Source organism: Paralichthys olivaceus, chromosome 11 (genome assembly GCF_024713975.1).
Source record: "Paralichthys olivaceus isolate ysfri-2021 chromosome 11, ASM2471397v2, whole genome shotgun sequence".
NCBI classification, from domain to species: Eukaryota; Metazoa; Chordata; class Actinopteri; order Pleuronectiformes; family Paralichthyidae; genus Paralichthys; species Paralichthys olivaceus.
Window position 1 is genome coordinate 9,697,561 of NC_091103.1, and position 23,011 is coordinate 9,720,571.

Below are 23,011 nucleotides of genomic sequence, written 5' to 3' on the forward strand. Positions count from 1 at the left end.
GGTATGAGCTCACTGAGAGCCCTTCAAGTCAAAATGTCTTGATAAAATGAATTGTATCGTGAATAAGTTTACACATTTTTATCCTCGACGAAGCTACAGCTTCACATACCTTTGAGTGTAATGTACAGTTTTCATTCAGTGTTCTTCAGTAGCATCTAACTTGAAACTACAATGTGTCTGATCATATCTCTCATACCATCCTCTTTGGTGCGCACGTAGATCTGTTCGCTGCGGACGCCATCTCCAGCGTTGGTGAAGGCTAACACTTGGATGCTGTAGTTGGTGTACTTCTCCAAGCCGTCCAGTTCCAGAGATGGCTGATTGGTCGTCACATTCCTGATCTCTCCCAGCTCTGATACAAGAGACGAGATATGTAAATTAGACTGGGTAACAAAAATTATACACAGTGTGTGGTTTTGAGCATCTTACTTCCATAATTAAAAACACTAATACCAATAATAGTTCATTCAGCATTGCAATGTCATGAAAAAACAGTTTCCCTGTGATTAAAGCTGGAATTTCATGACTCTCATGTAATGAAATCAACTAAAACTTTCTTAATGTACAGTAAAGATAATGTATGTTGAGCAATCCGCTGCATAATGATGTTTCAGTGCAATAAAATGGATATTAAAGGCTTCTGCTTTTCACTTCTGCTCTGATTTCTGTGCCCCTTGCCGCCATCCTTCTTACAGTCTGTCACTCAGAGCTGAGGCTATGGGCCTGCCTTATTGCATTGTGAATTATTGATGGAGACCCGCCACTGCAGGTTGGATCACTGCACGATATGATTCATGAGAAAAACACAGGAACCATGGATACCATCTGTAAATACCTTTTGTAAATCAGCATTAGAAAAAACACCAATCCAATTCCAAACCTGGCTCAAATTATGTATGTTAATCATTTAATCACTAGAGACACTGTCACACTATCTGAGATAAAAAAATAATAATTGAAGTGCAAATAATTTGCATTTAAAGATCACATCATCAGCGTCTCATAAACAGTATAAATATAAAGGACATGAAGAGGCAACAGAACTACAATTGTGCCTAAATAAAAATTAAGCGAAAACGTTATTATATAATAAGAAAAATCTGACAAACAACACTGAATTATTCAGATAGCATCACCTCTGCAACACACATTTTAGATTATGACAATTACAATCAGCAAATACAGCATTAATGACAACCTGGTGATATAAATAGCAAATAAAAGCATTTATTAATATCAGTGATTGGGTGTGTGGATGTGAATACCTCCATCAGGCAGGTTGGCCCAGTAGATGACTCTGTAGCCCTGCAGGTTTCCATTGAGAGCCTCTCTGGGCAGCGGCATCCAGGACAGTGAGATGACTTCTGGAGACTTGGCCACTGCCAGGACATTTTCAGGAGGCCGAGAAGGCACTGCCAGAGACACGAGGGGGGGAAAGTGAGAGAGTAGAAGGTTAATAGACATTTTTTTCAGTGGCACTACCAGTAATTGTCGGACCATTCACTCCCCAAAATGAGTAAAACAAATCAGTGTTTGAGCTCAAATTAAAAAATAACTCTTTTTATTGGTAATCAGAAGAACAGAAATTTGGTGGGTGTTGTGAAACATCTGAATGTTTTTTTTGGATAGTAAATCCTAATGATTATTCTAACTTACCTCCTAATTATGAAATATAATCATCTTATCAAACGTAAACGATTGTAGCTCACTGCATAACTTACTAACAGCATTCAATGAGTTGTTCAAAACTTTTGGTAATTCAGTTGGATTTAGCTCTATAAATTAAAAAAAATCATTATGAATAAAGTTGTTTTAGAGACACAAATAGGGTTGAGGCAAGATAATATAAAGCAGTTATTAGTGTGATGTAGTTCAAAACATGTCCAGCAGATAGCAGCCTTTTCACAAAAATATGAAGCCCCACATTTGTGGGACCATACAGCAAGTGGATCACAAGAAAAACACATGATTACTTCAAGCTTGAATAAATAGACTTTGACCCATATATATATATATATATATATATATATATATAAATATATATATACCTATTCACTGTATATACGTGTTATATATCCAGTATTATTCCACATGTGCTACTTACCATCCTCCAGAGTTTTGGTGACCACCTGCTGTGACGACGGCCCGGTGCCCGCCCTGTTTGCAGCCTGCACCACCACACTGTACTGAGTGAACTTCTTCAGGTTGTCCAGCACGATGCTCTCCGTGGTGTCTCCTGTCGTGTCCAAGCTGATGATGGTGAACTGGTGGCTGCCGCCTGGGCTGTACTCCCTGTAGCCCACCTGGTAGCCTCGGATCACGCCGTTCTGCAGGTGTTTCTGTGGAGGCTGTGAAATGGGACAATGGTAAGACGATCATAACTCAAACACTTGTCCTATGTAATGCTTAATCATGTTTAATCAGCTGCTTTGATATTTTATACTATTTTTATTTTTTTCTCACTATCTTACATATGTGGTTGCTAGTCTTCTTATTTAAAGACATAAAAAAATATAATAAACAGCAAAATCTGAAAGCATTTGTAGCTGCATGATTTAAATTTAAAAGTCCAAATCCTGTTTTACAACTATGTGAAACCCTGCACATCTGCATCATGAAATCAGCCTGAGCTCTTAATATGATCTATGTGGACTGTACCTTCCAGGAGACTTTGATGCTCTGCGGGGAGGTGGAGTCCAGAATGACATCTTGTGGTGGACCGTCAGGAGCTGTAAACAAAGCCCATCACTCAACATTACTGCATGTTACTGTTTTAAGTGGAGAGATGATCTGCCATAGAAAGAATGTTACATGTTATCTAGTTCAGTTTCACTAGATGGCGCTGTTGAGTTAAGAAAGCATCATGCACTGTGAAGTTTCTACCTCAACAATAAGAAACTTGCAACATCATCAACTTAAACCTTTAAAGTAATGTGACAAATGATATGTGTTTTACTTTATCTGAGTTTTATGACTATATTCCAGCGATGAATCTTCTAAAATGGGCCGTATTCGTGTGCTGGTATGACTGAGGAGGATCATTACGAGCAACAGAATTAAGACTTAAAGCAAGAGTGAAGTGAACTGTTTGCCCTGATATAAAAGATGACGATCTCCATTTAAAACTGTCATAAAATCATTACGTGATTACTCAACAGGTTTGAGGGCCAGGAGGCAATGGACACTTTCATTCCAAAACAGGACTCGGTCAAAGTATAAATTCTAAGTATTAAAATAAATTGCGGTCGTAATTTTGTATAGTATTGAAGCTTAATCAACACTTTAAAACAGTGTGATTGAGAAATAGTGGAGTTTCATTTTCAGGAAAATGTATTTAATCTGCACCATAGTTTGATAACTTACTAAGTTAAACTAACTAACCTGCTTCATCGGTAGTTATGGTGAGCTCGTTGCTAGGGTTACTGTTGCCGATTATGTTCTTGGCGACCATGCGGATGTTGTAAGTGGAGGAAGGGTGCAGGTCGATGATAGTGGCCTGGTTGAGCTGCGGTGACACATCTTTGGTTACCTGGGCTGAGAGCCAAGAAGCTGGAAGAAACAGAGGGAGAGAAAATAAAAAGAGGTTGGATGAAGTGTCAGAGATGGATAACTACATTTCTGCATTTCTTGTTGACTCTGCTGCTTGAACTTGTGTTCTATGTACTTATGTCTACCTGATTTGTTCTTGCATTCAATATCATATCCTGTGATGGGGCTGTTCCCGTCAAAACCCATCGTCCAGCGCAGAGCAATGGTTCGATCCTTAACCTCCCGGATCTCCACCTCTGGAGGGTCGGGCGGCTCTGATGCAACATGTAAACACAGCAAAGAGTGAGAGGAGAAGACAAAGACAATTGGGGGGAGAGAAAGCGAAAGAAAGAAAGTGAATGAGAGAGAGAGGAACTCTGGAGTGCAGAGTTCTGAAATAGAACTGGACAGCAGGCAGACCAGACAGATGTATTGGTTTCATTGTGTCTGTGATTTCCCCAGTGAGAGATTGGGTTTGACTGCAGAGAGTGATGACACCATGGGGCTATTAAATTAGTAAATGATTGAATTACACAACAAATGACGAAATCTTTTCAACTTCCTGAGCGAGTTGAATCTTTTTCTTAACATATCCCATCCTAACATGAGCTGCACTGAGTCTGAGGTGCGGCCGAGCTCACCTTGCACTGTCAGCTGTATGATGCCCCGGTCCTCGCCGAACGAGTTGATGGCATGACAGGAGAAGAAGCCAGAGTCCTCACGAACTGTCGGCATAATCTACAGAGACACGCAACACATTTAAGGTAGTCACAGAGTTCTACTATCAGTGTAAAAAAAATCAAAACTTCCATTTTATCGCGAGTAATTTTTCAAAGTGGAGGAGGAGCAGTGTGCTCAACTTCTTTAGAGAGAGAGAAACCTCCATCCTGAACCATGTGGGACACTTAACTACTCAATTATCTCAAGGCACATATTCCTTATCCTGCATTACACATGTACTCGTTCATGCTGTGTTTTAATCAGCATTAAATTGAACTGGAAGGTAGCTCTTTAATATTTCATGCTCCACTTGAATCTACTTGTGAATGTGAATTTCAGCAAGAATTTCCTCTGCCCTTCCTCCCAAACTCTTCCTCTCTGCTCCCCATCTGTCTGAATAGATTAAAACGACTGAAAAAAAAAATTAGATTCACGGTGGCGTTTGATTTATGGTGAAAGTTGAGCACCCACCACCAGCGTGGAAATGACTTCGTCAGCCACTTCTTTGACGGTGACCACATATCGGCTGGTCTCTGGGTTGATGATGCGTTCCTCTTTCTCCCAGCGCACCATAATGGGCTTCTCTCCGTGAGCGATGCAGCTCATCCTCTTCTCCTCGCCGTGCGTGGCCAGGGTGGTGTTGGGGTAAGAGGTGATCATGGCTGGGACTGGATGGAGGAAACAGAAAGGCCAAGATGGCAAGAGAGTATAGCAAGAGGTAGGATAGAGAGAATGAAAGAGAATAGACAGTGATATCAGTTGAAATAGATCTTTTATCCATTATTGGATTGTGATGGCATCTGATTGTGGATTATGATTACAACTAGATTTCTTAGATATAAAATGTGCCTACTCACATAATCCTCTACCACCATTGGTGGCAATACCTTTAACATTACATATTGTCATTGCTGCTCCCTTCATCTCTTTTTCTTTTATTAATAATAAATTAAGACTTCTTCTTCAGTATAAATTGAAGTGCTCTGTGACACACAACATCTCTTTCACCTCTGCCCCCCCTGGGAGAGGGATCCCTGACATGTTGCTCTCTCTGAGGTTTCTGTTTTGTGTAGTTACCCCTTTCTCTTGATGAGGGCTAACTACAGAGGAGGTCCCACCTTGTTAAACCCTATGAGGTAGATTATTATTTGTGGATATGGGCTATAAAAATAAAATGGGATTGTTTTGTTTTTATGAGGCTATATGTGTTATTGTTAATGTGCTGACTCTCATTGTCATATTATTTTCTGCATGTTAATGTTAATGTTTTATTTTCTAGTTTTGTAAAATATTATCAGTATTTAAAGATGTTTTAAAATAAGACCACTGGGTTTTCTGCCTCACTCTGCACTGTATATTATTATTTGTCATTTTTCTACTTATTTGTTTAATCTGTGTTGAAAAAATAGACTGTTATCAGTTGAAATAGATTCTTAATCCATTTATGCACATATGCCAGTAAATATATCAGTAGAGTCATATCAAAAATCCATTTTCAAGAGCTAGTTTTCTTTAAAAATAAATGGTTTTGTTTTTTGGTCCAAAACACTAGAATTCAAATTATATTTTTGACACAGCATTAACACGTTCTCTTACTTCTCTTATACTGAGAAAGATGCCTCATCTTTCTTTCTCTGACAATTATGATAAGTATTTCAAGACTCCAGGGATCATCGTGAACGTCATGTTTGACACTACTCGTCTCCTGTGATGCTGTGAGATTGAAGCAGAGCCCTTCAGGTAGAAGCCGGCTTTGATAATGACAGCAAGCAGTAACGTGTTGCTTTCTGATGATGAGACAGAGGAAACAGAGAAGAAAGTGGTGACTCCTGACTGAACTCCCATCGGTCGGAGCATGGAGCCCGTCTGGCTCTCTGCTGTAACCACACACCAGGCTCATTAGCAACACATTTAGCCCCTGTGTGTGTGTTGTTCGGCAGAATGAGTTGTTGAGAACGTCTCTCACCCAGAATACTCAGTCTGTACTCACACTCACACCATTCTCTTACTCACACTTTCCTTCATTGTGTCCTTTTCTCTGTACTTGCATGAATCCGACTCCTGATTATCACACAGAGACATTCAGGTGCTATTCACAGTATAATGATCTTTAAAGTGTGAAGCTCCCAAAGTAGATTAACTCCAGCAGTTCTGAGCAGAGTGAATCAAAATGCTAATCTTTATCACATGGACATGGAGGACATCACCTTATTAAGCATTACAGACGTTATAATGCAGGTAAAACTATTTGCTCCCAGTTTTTTGATACTACAATCAAATTTGTGAGATCAAAGGATTATGAAATTCCATTCACAACTCCATGCAAATTCAAACTGCTATATCTGAAAAAAGAATTACAGTTGTGTTATTTTATTTCAGGCACGCTTGTGCACAAATCAGACTTTAAACTGCACAAAGAAAAAAAGAAACATTGAACAGCTGTCTTTTTAAATGGCAGCCAATCCTGCATTCTAGTATCAGAAAAAAATTCATCAAGAAATTCAAGATAATCATTAAGGAAAAATGCAGAATAAAATGAAATTACAATGGCTATTATAATAATCCAGTTTGTTATATGTTTTACATGACCTGCGGAACAACCAATAAAATTCTCTCTGATGGCCTCTCTAGTTATGTATTTATTTATCCATTTAGTAGTTGTTGTTTCTTCTATAAAATCTCAGAATAGAATGAAAAACCTCTGTCGAGATGTCCCATGATTTTCCCCTTGTCTGTCTGCAGATGTTGAGCAGGTGAATGTAAACCAAAACAATCAGCTGAAGGACGCTATAACTCCCTGCAGAGCTGAGAGGGACTGCAGGCGGTTCTCTGTGAAGTTACATTACACACAGGAGTTGCATTATTTATATAAAAATATTGATCTGAGCAGCTTTAAAGTGTTGTACATTTTCTATAGAGTGGCTGATTGACTTATCATGTACATTAGATGGAGCAGTTTTCAGGACCACATGCTGTATCTATCTAAACATCCTTGTAGTGAATCTACTGTGTGTCTATAAAAAGTTAGCTACATGTGGCAGATACTGCTGGAGCAGTGGTTGCAGGCCTCCTCTTACCAGGAGAAGATGCAGTGTGTGAGTTGGAGTCGCTGTGTGTGTGTGCATGTCTGTACACTCCTGAATAATGTGTCTGCGTGGATGTGTTTTACTCGGAGTGCATATGTATGAAAGTGTGTGCATGAGAGCGGCGGTGTCTGGGAGAGCTAAGTGGGCGAGCACAGAGAGCAGAGAAGACTTGTGCTCATGACACATCTCAGCCACACTACACGACGGAGAAGAGAGAGAGAGCATGTACCCCTGCAGCGCTAACTATGATCCCTCTCTCTCTCCCTCTCTCTCTCTCCATCTCTCTCCCTCCTCAGGCTCCCACTAGGACAGTGATGATTTAATGATGAGAGAGAGACCACTTTGATTATTCATACACAGCAGACAAGTCCGCTGGCCACGCTGTTGTGTCACACAGACACACTCACATTCCAACGCACAAAGGACAATGCACAGATTCAGAAATACACAAATAACACAAATAACAACAGATATAAAGATACTGTAGGAATCCTGACAGGGTAAGAAACAGTCATGGGGATACACATGCACAAGAACTGTAAACATGCTTCCACACACATACACACACTGTATTCCTCTGAGTCAAACAGTATTTGTAGATAACTTTATGATAATTTGTTTTGGCTTAACAAATACAACAGTCTGGTACTCAGAGGGCCAGGAAGGTTGGACAATCACGAGTCAATTACTGACAATTAAAGTCAAGTACTTGAATTATAACTAATATTATACTCCACTTGTGTGAATGGTGGTTTTGCCATGGCAGCCTGTGAATCGTGCTGATGTGTTAAATCTCGCCCGTTCTGTCGTGTGAAAACTGCTTCAGATTATTTTTTTGCTCTTTTATCATTTATTATTTCACTGATGCAGCATAAAGACATAATTACATTGTGTGTACACATTTCTTTTTTTAGGGCTGATCTATATTTGATTGTTAAAACAAGACTCAGGGTATTTTGACACCCACCACTCTTTAGCTGTGTCTCAATTCAGGGGCCGCATGCTTAGAAGGACCCGCCCTCGCAGCCGTCACTTAGCAACAGAGCAACGGACGAGAAACTTCTTCGATTGATTGAAAACACGTTTTTAAGATGTCTAGCTGTTCAGTTGAGTACTTACATTTTAAATTAACTCTTATGATGTTTTTGCTTCGCTTGCTGCATTTGTCTGAATTTGGAGAAGCCCTCAAATTGGGACAGTCTCTGCACCACTGTGACACAATCTATCTTTAAATGTAGCCTCTGAAGAACAATTGAGACACAGCCTTTGTCACATTGTTTGATCCAGTTAGTTTTCGTTGCACACTGCAATTTCGGGGGTGGACTTAAGACTTTTGTATGACATGTACGTCCTGTCATGATCACCTACGTGGGATGTGTCTACCTCTAAGTGACATTGATTGGTTTGTAGATGGACATGACTACTACCCGCTGAATTGACAACATGTAAATTCATCAACAACTTCAGGCACGGTACATTATATCATCAGAGGCAAAGACGGCAAACAGTCCTCTGAGCCTGCAGCTCCCTTAATGAAGATACCATCAGGACCTTGGGCTTCTTTTACTTCTTCTACTTTTTACTACTGTCCCCACTTCTTCAAATTGGTCTTAAAGTCCAAACCATCCAAAAAAGTGTTTTCACACTGTAACCGATCCGAACAAACACTTTTGTTTGTTTGATCTGAATAGGAATCAACACATTGGTCCATTGGTGCACCCCTTGGTCTGAGGCACCTTAATTTTGGTTCACACTAAACTGAAAAGTCTTCATCATACTAGCAGCTCTATGATGCTGTACTTGTTCACAAGGTGATTACAAGATTAACAAAGTCAGGAGGACTCATCATTTGGGCACCATGCATGTCTGTATATAAAACCATAACAATCCATCCGACACAGATACTGCATATGTCTTTATGCTGCTTCCAGTTTATCTGTCATCTGTGATTGCTGCATCAGCGGTGCACTGATTTGTAAACTTCAAATTAAAATCAAGAGAGTTAATGAGCACACACACAAACACAAATCCCTCTACCCCCCCCCCCCCCCCCCCCCCCATACACACACACACACACAAATAAACACAAACACACAGACTCCTTCAGCATGTTTCTGTCTCTTTCTTCTTCACAGCACATTTCCCTCTTTAAAGCAGCCAACGAAAATCAAAAGAGGGAGCTTCTTGCATGAGTTTGTGTGCACATAGGCCTGTGTGTGTGTGTGTGCATTTCCCTCCGCCCCCACTCACCCCTACACGATGGAACGTGTCAGACTTGGGACTGCCGACGTTTAAACCTCATTTCTTATTCACTCAGAGCCCATCCCTCTCCCTCACTCCCCACACCATCATCCCCTTTCCCACTGCCCCCGCGCAGGAAATCGCTGATTTATTTTGCATAGCAACTATGAATTTTAAGTGAGTCCTATTAAAAGAGTCTCCTCAGCTCCTTCTCTAAATGTTATTGCTGCTTAACAGGGGCTATTTTCTCCATTTAAATCCGAGGCCTTGGCAGTGTAAGTTAACATTGACGAAGGCTGCGGGTGCTAATTGAAAGAAAAAAAAGAAAGAAAGAAGGGGGGCTCAATGACGACACACAGAGATATGTGTGTGTGTGTGTTTGTATGAGTGTGTGTGAATGGCTCTGTATGAAATCATGTGTGCATGAGAAGATTTGTCATGTATGTTTTTAAACATGAGTACAATCTTGTCTGTGTGGGTGTATCTGTATGGGCTATGACAATAAACCCTTGAATCTCGTGTACAGTATGTTCTTATGTATGAATATACATATAAAGGCATCAGAGTGAATTTGGAGTTAATCTGCATGTGACCTTGTATGTGTGTGTGTGTGTGTGTAGTGCGTACCTACTTGTGTGAATGAAGCATGTGACACGGACTGCAGCATCTACAATGTTCTATACAATCTTCTCCGATCTTGGTCGTGCTTCAGTAACCGAGCTGAGGTGAGGCTATACTCACGCGCTCTATTCCTCCTCATCTAATCTCTATGCATCCACCATGCAGCACGAGTGAGGCCTCAGGCTAAACCTATTCTTTTTGATAGCCCATAATTGCTCGGTTGATGTATATTTTTTAATATCCAGTGATATTACAGGGGCCTGGTAATAAAACACAGGCGGGAAGAGGAGAAAAAGTGTGAGTGGAAAGAGGGGAGACGAGGGATAAAAAGAGAAAGCTGAAAGGGGGTAGAGAGGGAGGGAGGAGGGGGAACAAAGGCAGCAGAGAGGAAAGTGGGAGTATGGGTGGATGAATGTGGGGTAAGAAAGACAAAGAGGTGGAGGAAGCGTCTCTCTTACATCTTCAGAGGGAAAATGATGCATGCTAAAACTGTGGGTTAGAGATAGAACAGGAACTTTTTAACTTCTTACGTTGGTGGTGGAGGAGTCTAAGAACTTGTGGATGGAGGTAGAGATAATTATAGATAGTGGATTCATTGATCAGGGGAAAATCTTACAAACTAACCTTACTCAAGACTGGGGAGAAAACAAGAGTTGGATGTAGGCCTGTCAATGGGCAGCACATACTGCAGTTCACAACTGTAACCGATTGAACTTTCAATTTTAGTTTTACAATTTTAAAATGACTCCTCGATTTGAGAGTGGATCATTCTTGGGCTAACGGTGCTAACCTATCCCAGGATTTATTCATTCGAAAAGATAATGGTGGCGGCAAGCAACGAGAAATCCAATGCCTCCACTTTTCAAATTAAAATCAGGCTTCAACTCAAACAAACAGCCAATGAGATACATGTTCAAAAACTAACTCGTCATGTCCAACTGTAGCTCTGTTGCTAGGTTCTTTGACATTGTGTGATGGACTGTTTTTTTAACACTTTTATAGACGTCTCTGAAAAAACTGGGTCTTGCTGAAAAAAACATCAGGCATGTTTAGACTTTTATGAATGTGTGCAATTTGGTGCAGGTCTAAATAAAGAGTGCTCTACTCACATTACAAAGAAATGTATTAATCTAAAGCAAGAAGGGTTGTGCTATCATACAGGTTGATCTTATATCACTTTTACTATGATTTTGAAAGAGGACTATCAGCAGATCCTGCACAGAAACAGAGGAACAGTGTATAAATCATGTATAATGATTTAAAAACATGATGTATTACTCTAATATTCATACGCAATTAAAACTATTTTGTTTCAAATAAATTCAACTAAAAATAATCTGTAAATGCTTAAAACAATTTACACTTTGTTGTGGCAGTGGGGGATTTGGACAATCGAGGGACACACACAGCTGCCGGCACATGAGCAAGGGTATAAAATGAAACAAATAATGTGTTATTTATCTTTTTAATCTTTTTTTCATTGCTGGAAATACAAGTAGAAAAAAAGGACAAGCAGAGAGTGCAAATAAAGCAGAGAAACATGCCGACTGCTCTTCCCTTGAGCCACTTCGAACGCTTCTAATTGAAGTATTGACGGATTTAAATGAGGCAGAAATGCACTCAAGAGTTCCAGCAACGCATAACACAAAGACATACACACACACACACACGCACCCACACACACACACACAGCATTCAAGCAGAATGTACACAATACAAGATGCACAGATTAACAACTGAAGACGGACAGGTGACTGCAAACACACATTAAAGTATAAAAATATACAGACAGTAATATGATAACGAACACACTGTGTGTTCAGAAATGAAGAGATATGTGTAATTATACACAAACACTGAGCAATGAGCTTGACGGTGTTGGCGAACACGAGCACGGTAATGGTCTCCCTTTTCCAAACCACTCATGCAAGTAAGTACACTTTTACAGAGAGCATCTTGAGTGTACGACTACAGTTTGGGGTTTAAAGGGCATGAAATGTTATATCTGTTGATGAGTGACAAGCAGCTGAGACTGCATGTAATGACTGAGCAGCCAATGGCAGCAGAGGAACGACAGACAGCACAGAGTATTATCACAGACCCAACGAGCTGTTTCAAGTAATGTGAATGACTAGGTAATTATTGTGGATAATAACAATAACCCCTGAATTAATGACTTGGATCGAGGAGTAAAGATCTGTGTATAACTGCGGAAAAAATTACTAGACTAGAATCAGAAGACTGCATAACTCCACCAAGAGCCAACAGGCCCTTAATTCTTATCTTACACCATAGAACATCCTTCCACCAAGTTTTGTGAAAATCCCTGCAGATGTTTTTGTGTAATGCAGCTAAGGTATGCTGACTGCATGAGGGAAGAAAAAAATTTTATAATGTAGCTGGTGCTCTTAAAAAAAAAATCACAATTATACAAACAAAGGATCATTAGGTGGCTCCTTTGTCACGTTTTGTGGGGAATGTCAGGTGATTACAAGACATTTACATGTTTGACCTGTATTAAGAACATATAACTGAATCCTTCATTCTCCACTAAACTGCCAGGGCTGGATTGTTGTCTGTGATCTATTTTTCAACTGTGTATCTGTATATTTCCTGAAGGGATTCACAGGGGTGAGAAGAGGAGGCTATGTGCTGGTTTGCCAGGATTATCCAATAGTTATAAACAAAACAATAAGATCTTTTTCTGCAGTAAGAACAGATTATACATGAAGTCTGTTTGCACAATTACGTCAAGCAATGAACTATAGTTATTGATTGAAAAGACATGCATTTTCTGACTTTGATTTGTATGTACAATCATGTTCAACTTGTGCAAAGAAAAGAATCATTGAATGAAAACTAAGTCATAATTCATGAATTCATGAAATTACTAGAAAGAAATGTAAATTCATCTTGAGGGGAAGAACACGTCTTTGATATAAATATTAAAAGCTGTAAATAATGTTACGGTTCATCTTAATGAAACTACCAGTGATGTGAAGTGAGCTTACATTATTCACAACTGAAGCTGTCGAAATTCCCTTTGATAGAGTTGAGGAGAACATGAAACTGAAGCCTGAAGCAACGGCAGAGTGCCTTCGATAGGTCATCTCTCTCTCTCTCTCTCTCACTCTCTCACACACACACACACACACACACATACACTCCTCAACTTTGGTAGATAATATGAGCTGGCAATTTAGACCGATGAATCTGAAACCATGCACATGTGTACCACTGTAAATACCACAGAGATCACATAGCCACACTGTGTAGGGAGGAGATTGGGGGCTGCATTATAGCCCCGTGCTGATTGGATTACTGCTCTATATCATCTCACCTAACTTGTTTATGGTCGGCCATCTCTTTGACTCTGAAAGACTCATATTGATATAATGGAGTCCAGTAGATACAGCATGAGCATATCATGGACAAAACCAGCTCCAATTTATTACCCACATTTTTCACTGTAGGAAACAAGATATATGTGCAGTTCGATGTGCTACTAGAGTCGTCTGTGGCGGCAGCCGCAGTGTTTGTTCTCTGCTTGGTAGAAAATGGAGGAAAAAAAAAGGTTAGTACAGCCATAGGTCAACTCGCTGCATAGCAACTGTGCTACAGTCAGTAAACTGACCTATGAAAATGGAGAGAGCGTGATCGTCTCTGTGCGTGCTGTTGTAGCACTGACAGCCTCACACAGAGGCAGCTCTCAGCCTTGTACACTGCGGGTCTTAATTACAGTGACAAATACATATCCATGACAAGCCAGCTGATAGCAATGCTACAAAAAACAAAAGGATTTATGTAGAAGAAGACTTAAACATAATTCTATGCAGCTCTACCATGGAGACATCAGGGTTAGATGAGGAACTTCAAGGATCCAATCAGATTCATATTCTACACTGAAATTCAGTATGTGTGCCATGTATCTCTATTTATGTTCTTATGTATGCAACAATGGCTCTGATTACTGTATTGATGACAGTATGCATGCTTAAAAACAGTCATGTCATATCGAGTAGATGTACAATGTACACTAATGTGAAAATACATACAACAGGAGGATATCTGGAATAATCTGGAGATCTGTAATTGAACCAAAGTTATACAACCAGAAATACTACATAGAGTGCATTTATCACCTGACAAATTCTAAATTTAAGCCCAAGTCTCTCCACTGTGCTTTAAATGCAAAATAGATACAGGGAATGTTACACATTGTATCTGGTCCTGCCCTAAGTTACAAGAACAGTGGGGAGCAGTCTAGTATGAAATGCAAAATATGTTGAGAATGAAGCTTGAACTGGACGCAGTGTCACTTCTTGATCTTCCTAGTAAACCCATTACTAAAGTACATCACAGAAAATGGTTTAATGTCATGACATTCTTTACAAGGAAAACCCCCTCAGTGGACTTCTTGTAGGGCTCCTACGATCTCTGGGTGGAACTGGATAATAATGGAGCACATTATAACTTGTCTGGCAAACTCTTAGACTGCTAACTTCATACAAATGTGGAAAATGTTCCTTGAATATGTAAATGTGAATGTATCTGCCATTCTGCCAATTCTTTTATATAAAGCAGAGGAGGTGGGATGGTTTTTGTTGGGATCATGTGATAGCCTACTTGAACTGCTTTTCAATGTCTATCTATTTATTTATTTTCATTATTTTATTTTACTTTATCTCTATAATCACCATTTCATTATTTCTTCTTGATCACTTGTGCTGAGCTGTTCTGTTCTGTGAGTACGAAACCTTAGATTGTTGGTTTCATTTATGTTTTTCTGATTGTAAAATAAATGATCAATAAAACAATTATCCCAAAAAAAAATACATACAACAAGTTTACATGTATACATATATACATGTGTTTTACTATCAGCCTTTGGGGCTGGTGAGGAGAAGAAGAGAGAGACAGAGAGAGGGCTGCCCAGGAAGGCCTCCTTGTGCTCCAGTTTGATAACAGTAGCGAAGGGAAAATAAGCCCCACTTGTGTCTGAGCACCATGAAAATGAGGAGCCACTGTTTGGTCTATAGGGGAGCTACATGCTAATCTAGACTGGAAGCAGGAGACCTGTGGTTAGGGACACTGAACGCAACAGTGGGATGAGCACACATGCTTACGAACAGTCGGCAGCAGGAACAGCTGTCTGCATACAGATGTGCTCATTAAGAAAAATGTTCAATAACTCCTGGTCCTTTAGTGATACTGTGAGCATGGACATTAGCCTCCACTATTTCAACAGATGCATCGAGGGTGAGGGTTTGTTTCTTCTCATCTAATCATCTTTTGATTAAAATCTGTCTTCAAATTTACCTCATGTCGAGTCGGATCGTGACCCTCTTAATGCTTTGCTTAGCTTCTTTGGCAAGTAAGGGCTGCCTTTGGATGGATTATAACCAGTGTCTGTTAAATTCTAACTCTGTTTGTTCCTCATCTGCACAGCTTGTCTATTGATACAGCCGATTTGCATCACCCCTCTTTTTAATTTTCTTTAACAAACAAATGCTAATCCACCTTAAGAGAAGCTCTCTGTAACACCCAGCAGATAAGAATCCAAACAACTAACCGTTAATATACACATTGATTGCTGCCCATCAGCTGTTATTGACGCGTCTCTTACTTTTCACGGTGAGGTACATGGACTTGCTGACATCAGCTCCCACGTCGTTGCTGACCTTACACAGGTAGAAGCCGTTGTCGTCCTCCAGCACGTGTTTGATCAGCAGTGATCCGTTGCTCAGCAGCTGGATACGAGAGCCACTGTTTAGGAGGATGGGCTGAAACTGGGGGACACCCGCACCTGTAGTAAGAGAGAGACATAGTGTGGAAACATTTTAAATTTGGAATTGAAAGTATAAAGTATATATACTATCCAACTTTTTATACAGTACATAAAGTATGTAGAAATATAAAGGTATTTCTACATTTCACCAGTGTAAAATTTAGTTGAGAGAAATATATTTGATGCTTAAAAAGCACAGTACAGTAAACTGACCTCCAGTGTGTCAATGTGTGTGTGCGTGTGTCTGGTGCGTGTATGTGTGTGCGTGCATTCATTGGGGCATGTGTCTGTGTTTACAGATTTGGTGACAAAGCCTGTCAGATTTAGGGAGGATTGTAAACATGTTTCTTAACACCAAGCCTAAATCCTTAAAACGCCAAACAGCTGCTGAGCTGGGCGAAGCGGCCCCAGCTTCTGGAAATGGTGATGAAGTCAGAACAGACACACTCATGGCAGAAGATTGGTGCAGAGGAACGACACGCAGGAGGGCAGGGACGCCTTGCGGAGCTCATGCCCTCCAGGGCTCGGCTCTGCCTGTGAGATTCAAAGATGTTCACTGTAGCTAGACCATTATTTTTCCTGACTCTCTTTTCCTCTGTATCACCTCTTTTGGTTTATTCTTTGAATTTGTGACGCTTCAATGAATAGATCCCAAAGAACACATACAAAGATGGCCTCAAGGCACATTTTGATCTAAGCTAAAACTGATCCAAAACATGCACCAAACTTCAGATAATCTCTTAAAATAATCTGGAGGGGCTGGATATGAGTGAGTAAATGTCAGGGTCAGTCACTACGGAAATTCTGCGGAGTTTCACTGGCTAAAATTTCAACTGAACTAATGTGATAAAACAGCAGATGATCTCAGCGAGCAAGTGGATGTGTTGAAGACATTTCCAACATGACCGATGCAAAATGGAAAAAAACAAAAAGAATCCAAATATCTCAGGGTGAGAAAGATGTTCCCCAAACATAGAAGACGCAAATGAAGATTCGAAAACATTTGGTGATACAGGCAGACGTTGTTTTGATGATCTGGATGATCTCCGCAGCGGAATTAACACGTTATGTCCTGCCTCCTGAAAGGCAAACTCCAGAGAAAGTCTGAATGCCAAAACAGAGTTTATGCCTAAAATAATGTCAATAATAAGTCAAGGGCAGACTCATCCTGAAGGCATAGATTTTAGAAGAAGAACAGTGATGCTTATTCTTAATCGTTAAAAATCTAATACGACTGACATTTGAAATCCATTACTGAAGTGTCATAGAAATAATTAAACTTGGCATCCATGAGATATTCTGTCTGTGTGTAATTAATATCTTTATAAATAATAAAAAATGACAAAATCACTCTTAGTTAAATGATACAATATCTGAGTCTGTAATGGCTGCTTAAGTCTGCGGGAAATGTAAAAGACACTGAATTCCATGACTGAGGTCTTCGGTCGTCTTCTCTCATCATAATGAAAACACTGTATTCCACCTCGCTCATGTAGTATTAAACACATGTGTGAACTGAGCCAGACGTTGCATTAGCTCGTGTTAAAGTTAGCGTGTAGAGATTAGGCCATTTAGTGAGCTGTGGGTTTTTGCTTTTTAATTAAAATGCAGTCAAGTGGCCGTGGCCAGCAAAGGGTCAAGTGGTGACTTTGTTCCTGCTCCCCTGGCTCTGAGAGAGAGAGGGAGAGGGAGGGAGATGTGTCCTCCTTGAATTATGGATTTTGCATATCCAAATAGTGCTAGTCATTATGCTAATAGCAGTTGACCTTTACTTACTGTTCCATATCTCCCAGCGACACTCATCTGGCTCTTAGCTACTTCAATTGCAGTAAAAGCATGCCAGACAGTCATTCTCCGAACAAACTGCACTCTGGCTTACAACAAATTAAGCGATAGCTTCCGAATCCACCCACCTGGGATACATTGGATATCTGGCTGATATTCCAGAAACAGGAAACATGAAACACAGTAAAGGTGCATTGATTGTTCCAGCTATACACACACAACAGAGGTCTGTTCAGCTATCCTCATTATGTCTTTGCATTGACTTCCATTCATACTCGGACTTCCTAACCAAAACTTTATCAAACCTTAACCAGGATCTCAGGAATTATTCTTTGCCTCATTAGGGCCGAGGTTTGGTCCTGACAAGGTCAGTGTTTATGAGAGTGAATGACACACACACACACACACACACACACACACACACACACACACACACACACACTGGCCTTTCTGATCTCGTCATACTGATCTGGACTTGTCAGACACTGCTAATCAGGCATAAGGCCTGCTTGTCCACACACAATGCACAGACCTAGACACGTGTGCGCGCACACACACGCATGCACTGCACACTGGTACACACAAATCCCATCAAAGAGCAAAAAAAAGGATCTGATTCTTTCAGTCCTTTCATCATGGCCAAGCACGTACACACACAAACACACCCTCACGCACCACTCCTCATTGGTTGTTGTCCTTCTGTTGGTGAAGCTTTCATCGCTGGTTATATGGATGATGGAGCAAACACCTGGGGCCCCTCTTCATCTGCCCAGCTCAAGTGGCTGAACTCACCTGCTGCCTTCCTGCCTGTATGTCTGCTCCGCTCTGTCTGCCCCATGTTTTTAGAGCAGATGGCTGTGTGTATGTGTGTGTAGAGGTGTGTATGTGTGTTTTGTACGTTTGTTCATTCAAACATGGTGTGTGTCCTGCTTTGGATGATGCAAACTGATCCTAAGCATGGTGATTTATCCTGATACGAAGTGAAAGAGCTTTGTAGGACAGTAAATCTGAGGTTACCCTGATAACCTGCTTTGTAGTACAGGCCTCAGATATATTGTATTCAAAACAACGTCAAGTTCATCAAAATGTGATGACAAGGTCCTGATGACCTTGACCCCTGACCACCAAAATCTAATGAGATTATCCTAAATCCAAATTTGAGGAAATTTCCTGAAGGCATTCTTGTTATATCGTGTTCACAGGAATGGGACAGACGTACAGGCGGACGGACAACCTGAAAACACAATGCCTTAGGCTACTGTGAATGTTCACAGCAATGCGTGCAATGCTTAATGTACCTTTCGAGTGCTCCCATACGATGGTGGGTGGTGGGTAACCTTCAGCGGAGCAGTTGAGAGTCACAGTTTTCCCATAGATCCCATCTTGATCCTCAGGCTGAACCACAAACTGAGGAGGAACTGTATATAGACACAAACACAGAAAGAAAGAGCAGTTGATGGTTATACATGCAATTGTGGTTGTCTAGAATACAGATCAACTGTTGACTCAACAGCCAAACACTACAACGTGACACAGAAGGAATTATTTATTTAGGTTAGTTGATGAATGGATTGGTTAAAATGACAATTTGTACACATATTGCCAATTATAGAAGTCCACTACATGGGATAAATGGTCTCTCTCTGCATACCTCTGACAATGAGCTGACTCTGGTGCTCCACAGCAGCAGCCTCGTTGCGGGCAATGCAAGTGTAGTTTCCGTTGTGGTCAGGCGTCAAGTTGGAGATTCGCAGTGAGCTGGTGAAGTCGATGTTGTCCACAGTCACACCTAGACTGACAGGGATCGGCCGTCCATCTTTCTGCCATGTGATGTCCAGTGGCCGGTCGCCTGACATAACCACGCAGGGGATGAAGACACGCTGTCCAATGGTAAAACGCTGGAACTCAAATGGCTGAATGTACGGAGGGACTGCAGGAGTTAAGGAGAGGAAAGTGACAAAAAGATTGAATGTGATTTCAGCCTTAAAAGACCATCTTAATTCCCAGGATTCTCTGGTCAGTACTGTGTACTTTTTTTCCCCGAGTAATCCTGCAATCTTCTGACTATCTTGCTTCAAAGAGGTCACTGAAGGAATATAAAAGACCTGAATAGCAAAGCAGTCTGTAACAATTCCTCATCATTCTCAGACTGGAACATTTTGTCCTTTCAGTGAAAAGCTAAAAGCACACAGACATAAGCCAAAACTAGAATTCACTGGTGCACAACAAACTCCAAATAACCTCTTCCACCAGATCTGGATCATTATGTGGATCTGCACCAAATTATGCTAACTCATAAATCTCAAAACCATAAATATGTCTGATTATCTTTTACATCAAGATCTATACATTTTTTGTGAAATATTGAGAGCTAGAATTACCATCTTGCGGTTGTGTGACTCCACCAACCATTCCAGTTTCAGACCCTCCAGGTGTTCCTGACACATCGCATTGGCAATAATATGAGGTCACAATGACCTTTTATCTTTGACCAGGGAAATCTAACCAGTTCAACTTTGAGTGCAAATGAAAACTGGTCGGAATTTGAACACGTCACCGTGACCTTGACCTTTGACTTACCAAATCTAATCAGTGAATCAATGAGTCTAAGTCAACAATTTTGCCAATTTAAAAGGATTCTCTTGCAGTGTGCTTAAGATTACACATTCAAGAGGCAAAAATATATCTCACAGTGACCTTGACCTTTGACCACTAAACTCTAATCAGTTCATCTCTAAATTCAACTAATCATTTATACCAAAGTTCAAGAATTTTCCTCGAGGTGTTATAGAGCTATCGTTTTTTTACAAGAATGGGACTGACAGTGGCACGGACAAACTGAAAACACAATGCCTCTGGCCACTGGCTAGTACCAGCATGGAGGGATAAAATTGTTCAGGGAAGTGATAAACAAGGGGGAAAAAATAATTTTCTGTATTTAGCCCTTTAACTACATCAAGATTTTATGAATTCTTCCCTGGCCCATATGCCATCTTTGTTTCAAACTGGTTCAGTACTTTTTGTATAATCAAAAAAACACACAACTCAAAAAGAATCCCTTCATGGTGGATGTAGAAATGCCTTTGAGATGGCTTTGTGGTAAAAAAAGACAATTAAATGAACCTGAATTTTTTTCTGTATGTCAATCAATAATCATCTAGAGTATTAAATCATTAACCTACATGATCCTTACAGACCTGCGAGCCTGACTATTACATCAATCAACCATTTTATCCAATGATCCAAAATCCTGATTAGAGCAGTACCCAGAAAAACAAGTGTTCAAAGTCAATCTGGCTGCATAATATAATCACAGAGTTCTACATTAGGATGTATTCAAATTGCCTGTGCCCCATCTCAGGGAAATCTCCAGCCATCACACCAGTCATCTGTGTGTTTGAGTGTCCAGTGAGTTCAAATAACTGTGAAATAAGCAGCACTTTAGCAGCTTATTTAATTCACAACAAAGTGGAGATAATGGACTCCAGGGATCCCCGAAGACACTTCTGCATTTTAAGCATGAGCAGAGTAAATTAACAAATGCACTCGCTCACTATAGCACCACTGGGAAGTGTTGCTTTATATCATCACTCTCTTTTCGTTCCTACTCTCTCCCACCCTCTGCCTCCCTCGCTCCATGGGAAGTATAATGTAATGACAACAACTTAACATACTGTATGGAGGCAAGAAAATGGGGCATAATGGATAAGCCCAGTTTAGTGTTATCTATTACAGGTTGTAAGATCTCAGCTGTGATCATCACTCAGCTCTTTACTATCTCTGATACCGCCTTCATAAACTGCACTAACTTACTGAGGAATATCAAGTAGATTAAGTCTGGTGAGATCTATTTGTAAACCTGTCAGTTTTACTGCGAGTGTGTCCATTTATTTATCTATCTAGTGATGGGCTTCTCCACTGAGACCATGTTGACATGCATATGTAGTAAGGGGGTAGAAAGAAGAATCGCCTGGGATTCCAATTTAAGCTGAATTCTGTGTCAATCTCTTTCTTTCTTTTGCAGTAAATTACCAACAAAACATTGCTTGTATTTGCTATAGATGCATGGAAATTAAACATAAATAACACCCCAAGGTTGAGAAGCTTTATTAGCCCAACGTTTGCTGCAAAAAGTCAGCGGGACTCACCTCGTACACGGAGATGGACACTCTGCGAGTCCATCTTGTTGGGTTGGACCATCACCTTGCAGTTATACTCGCCAGCGTCCACCTGCTGCACGTTGGTCAGTTTTAGTGTGCCGTTGTTCTCGAAGGCTCGCTGCCGGTGGTTGAATGGGAGCAGTGCGGAGTTTTTGTACCACTTTATGGAGTAGTAAGGGTAGCCAATGACACGGCAATGGATAAAGGCGTCCCGCCCTGCAATCGCTGTGATGTTTTTCATTGGACGAATGCTGGCGCGGCCTAAAGAGTGACAGAGAATGAGAAAAGAACCTATACGAACACATGGACATTTCAAAGATCGTGGTGTTGACATTGAATGACAAGGATGATTTGTGCAGTGAAGTTTTGGGGGGTTTTCTGAAAAATTGTAATAAAACGATAAAGTTTAGACTCTTAACCACTGATTTTACAAACATATTTAAAATGTAAATGGATGAGGTCAGCTGCTAGTGTAACAGAACATTTCTTTCCTCAGTGTCACATATGGTATTTTTCACCTAAATACTTAAATATAAAACATTGCTGTGGTTGCTTTAGTTGTTTTAAGCTTTAGTCTATAAGGAGGTGAAATACCAGTTTATTTGAAGAAAAGCTGATTTAAAAAGACACAGTATTACTGTTACTTAGAAGCCGGCTCTTGCTGATCACCCATATAACAGGAATATATTCTGTGTCCCATAAAATGGAAACACAGTACTCACTTTAACATCTGATTGTGAAGAACTGAATTGACTGCGGAGAAATACACACAGACACACAGACAGCAACACGTAGATAAATTTATTCACGCAAGTATAAGAAATATATTTTTTCTTCTGGGTATTTATAAACCAGCCCATTTTGTTACTCTATATCTAGATCCACTTGTGTGCAGTTAAGTGGGATAATTAATCTGGCCTAAAAATACAGGCATGTAAGAGAAGCAATTATAATTTGGAGAGAAAACGACGGAGCTGTGATGTTAAGAATTATACAACGAGCAGAGGAAAAGTAAATATCCCATAAAAAGAACATTACTTTGAGGCCAAATCAATTAGAGGAGAAGAAGCTTAAAGGACATG

The 23,011-nt window shown here is 40.3% G+C and overlaps 1 protein-coding gene across 4 annotated transcripts in view; it reads right to left on the bottom strand.

Annotated features, from left to right (window-relative positions):
• dscamb (Down syndrome cell adhesion molecule b) overlaps positions 1–23,011 on the bottom strand; it is a 114,324-nt gene that overhangs the window by 17,080 nt on the left and 74,233 nt on the right. For all 4 annotated transcript variants that reach the window (XM_069533864.1, XM_069533865.1, XM_069533866.1 and 1 more), the window contains exons 8-19: positions 21,918–22,190; positions 19,421–19,699; positions 19,068–19,187; positions 15,823–16,002; positions 4,720–4,916; positions 4,170–4,266; positions 3,675–3,803; positions 3,382–3,549; positions 2,659–2,729; positions 2,105–2,348; positions 1,266–1,412; positions 197–352 (exon numbers count right to left, since the gene is read on the bottom strand). In XM_069533864.1, coding sequence (XP_069389965.1) covers positions 197–352; positions 1,266–1,412; positions 2,105–2,348; positions 2,659–2,729; positions 3,382–3,549; positions 3,675–3,803; positions 4,170–4,266; positions 4,720–4,916; positions 15,823–16,002; positions 19,068–19,187; positions 19,421–19,699; positions 21,918–22,190 — 2,061 coding nt within the window. The remainder of the gene's footprint in view (positions 1–196; positions 353–1,265; positions 1,413–2,104; positions 2,349–2,658; positions 2,730–3,381; positions 3,550–3,674; positions 3,804–4,169; positions 4,267–4,719; positions 4,917–15,822; positions 16,003–19,067; positions 19,188–19,420; positions 19,700–21,917; positions 22,191–23,011) is intronic.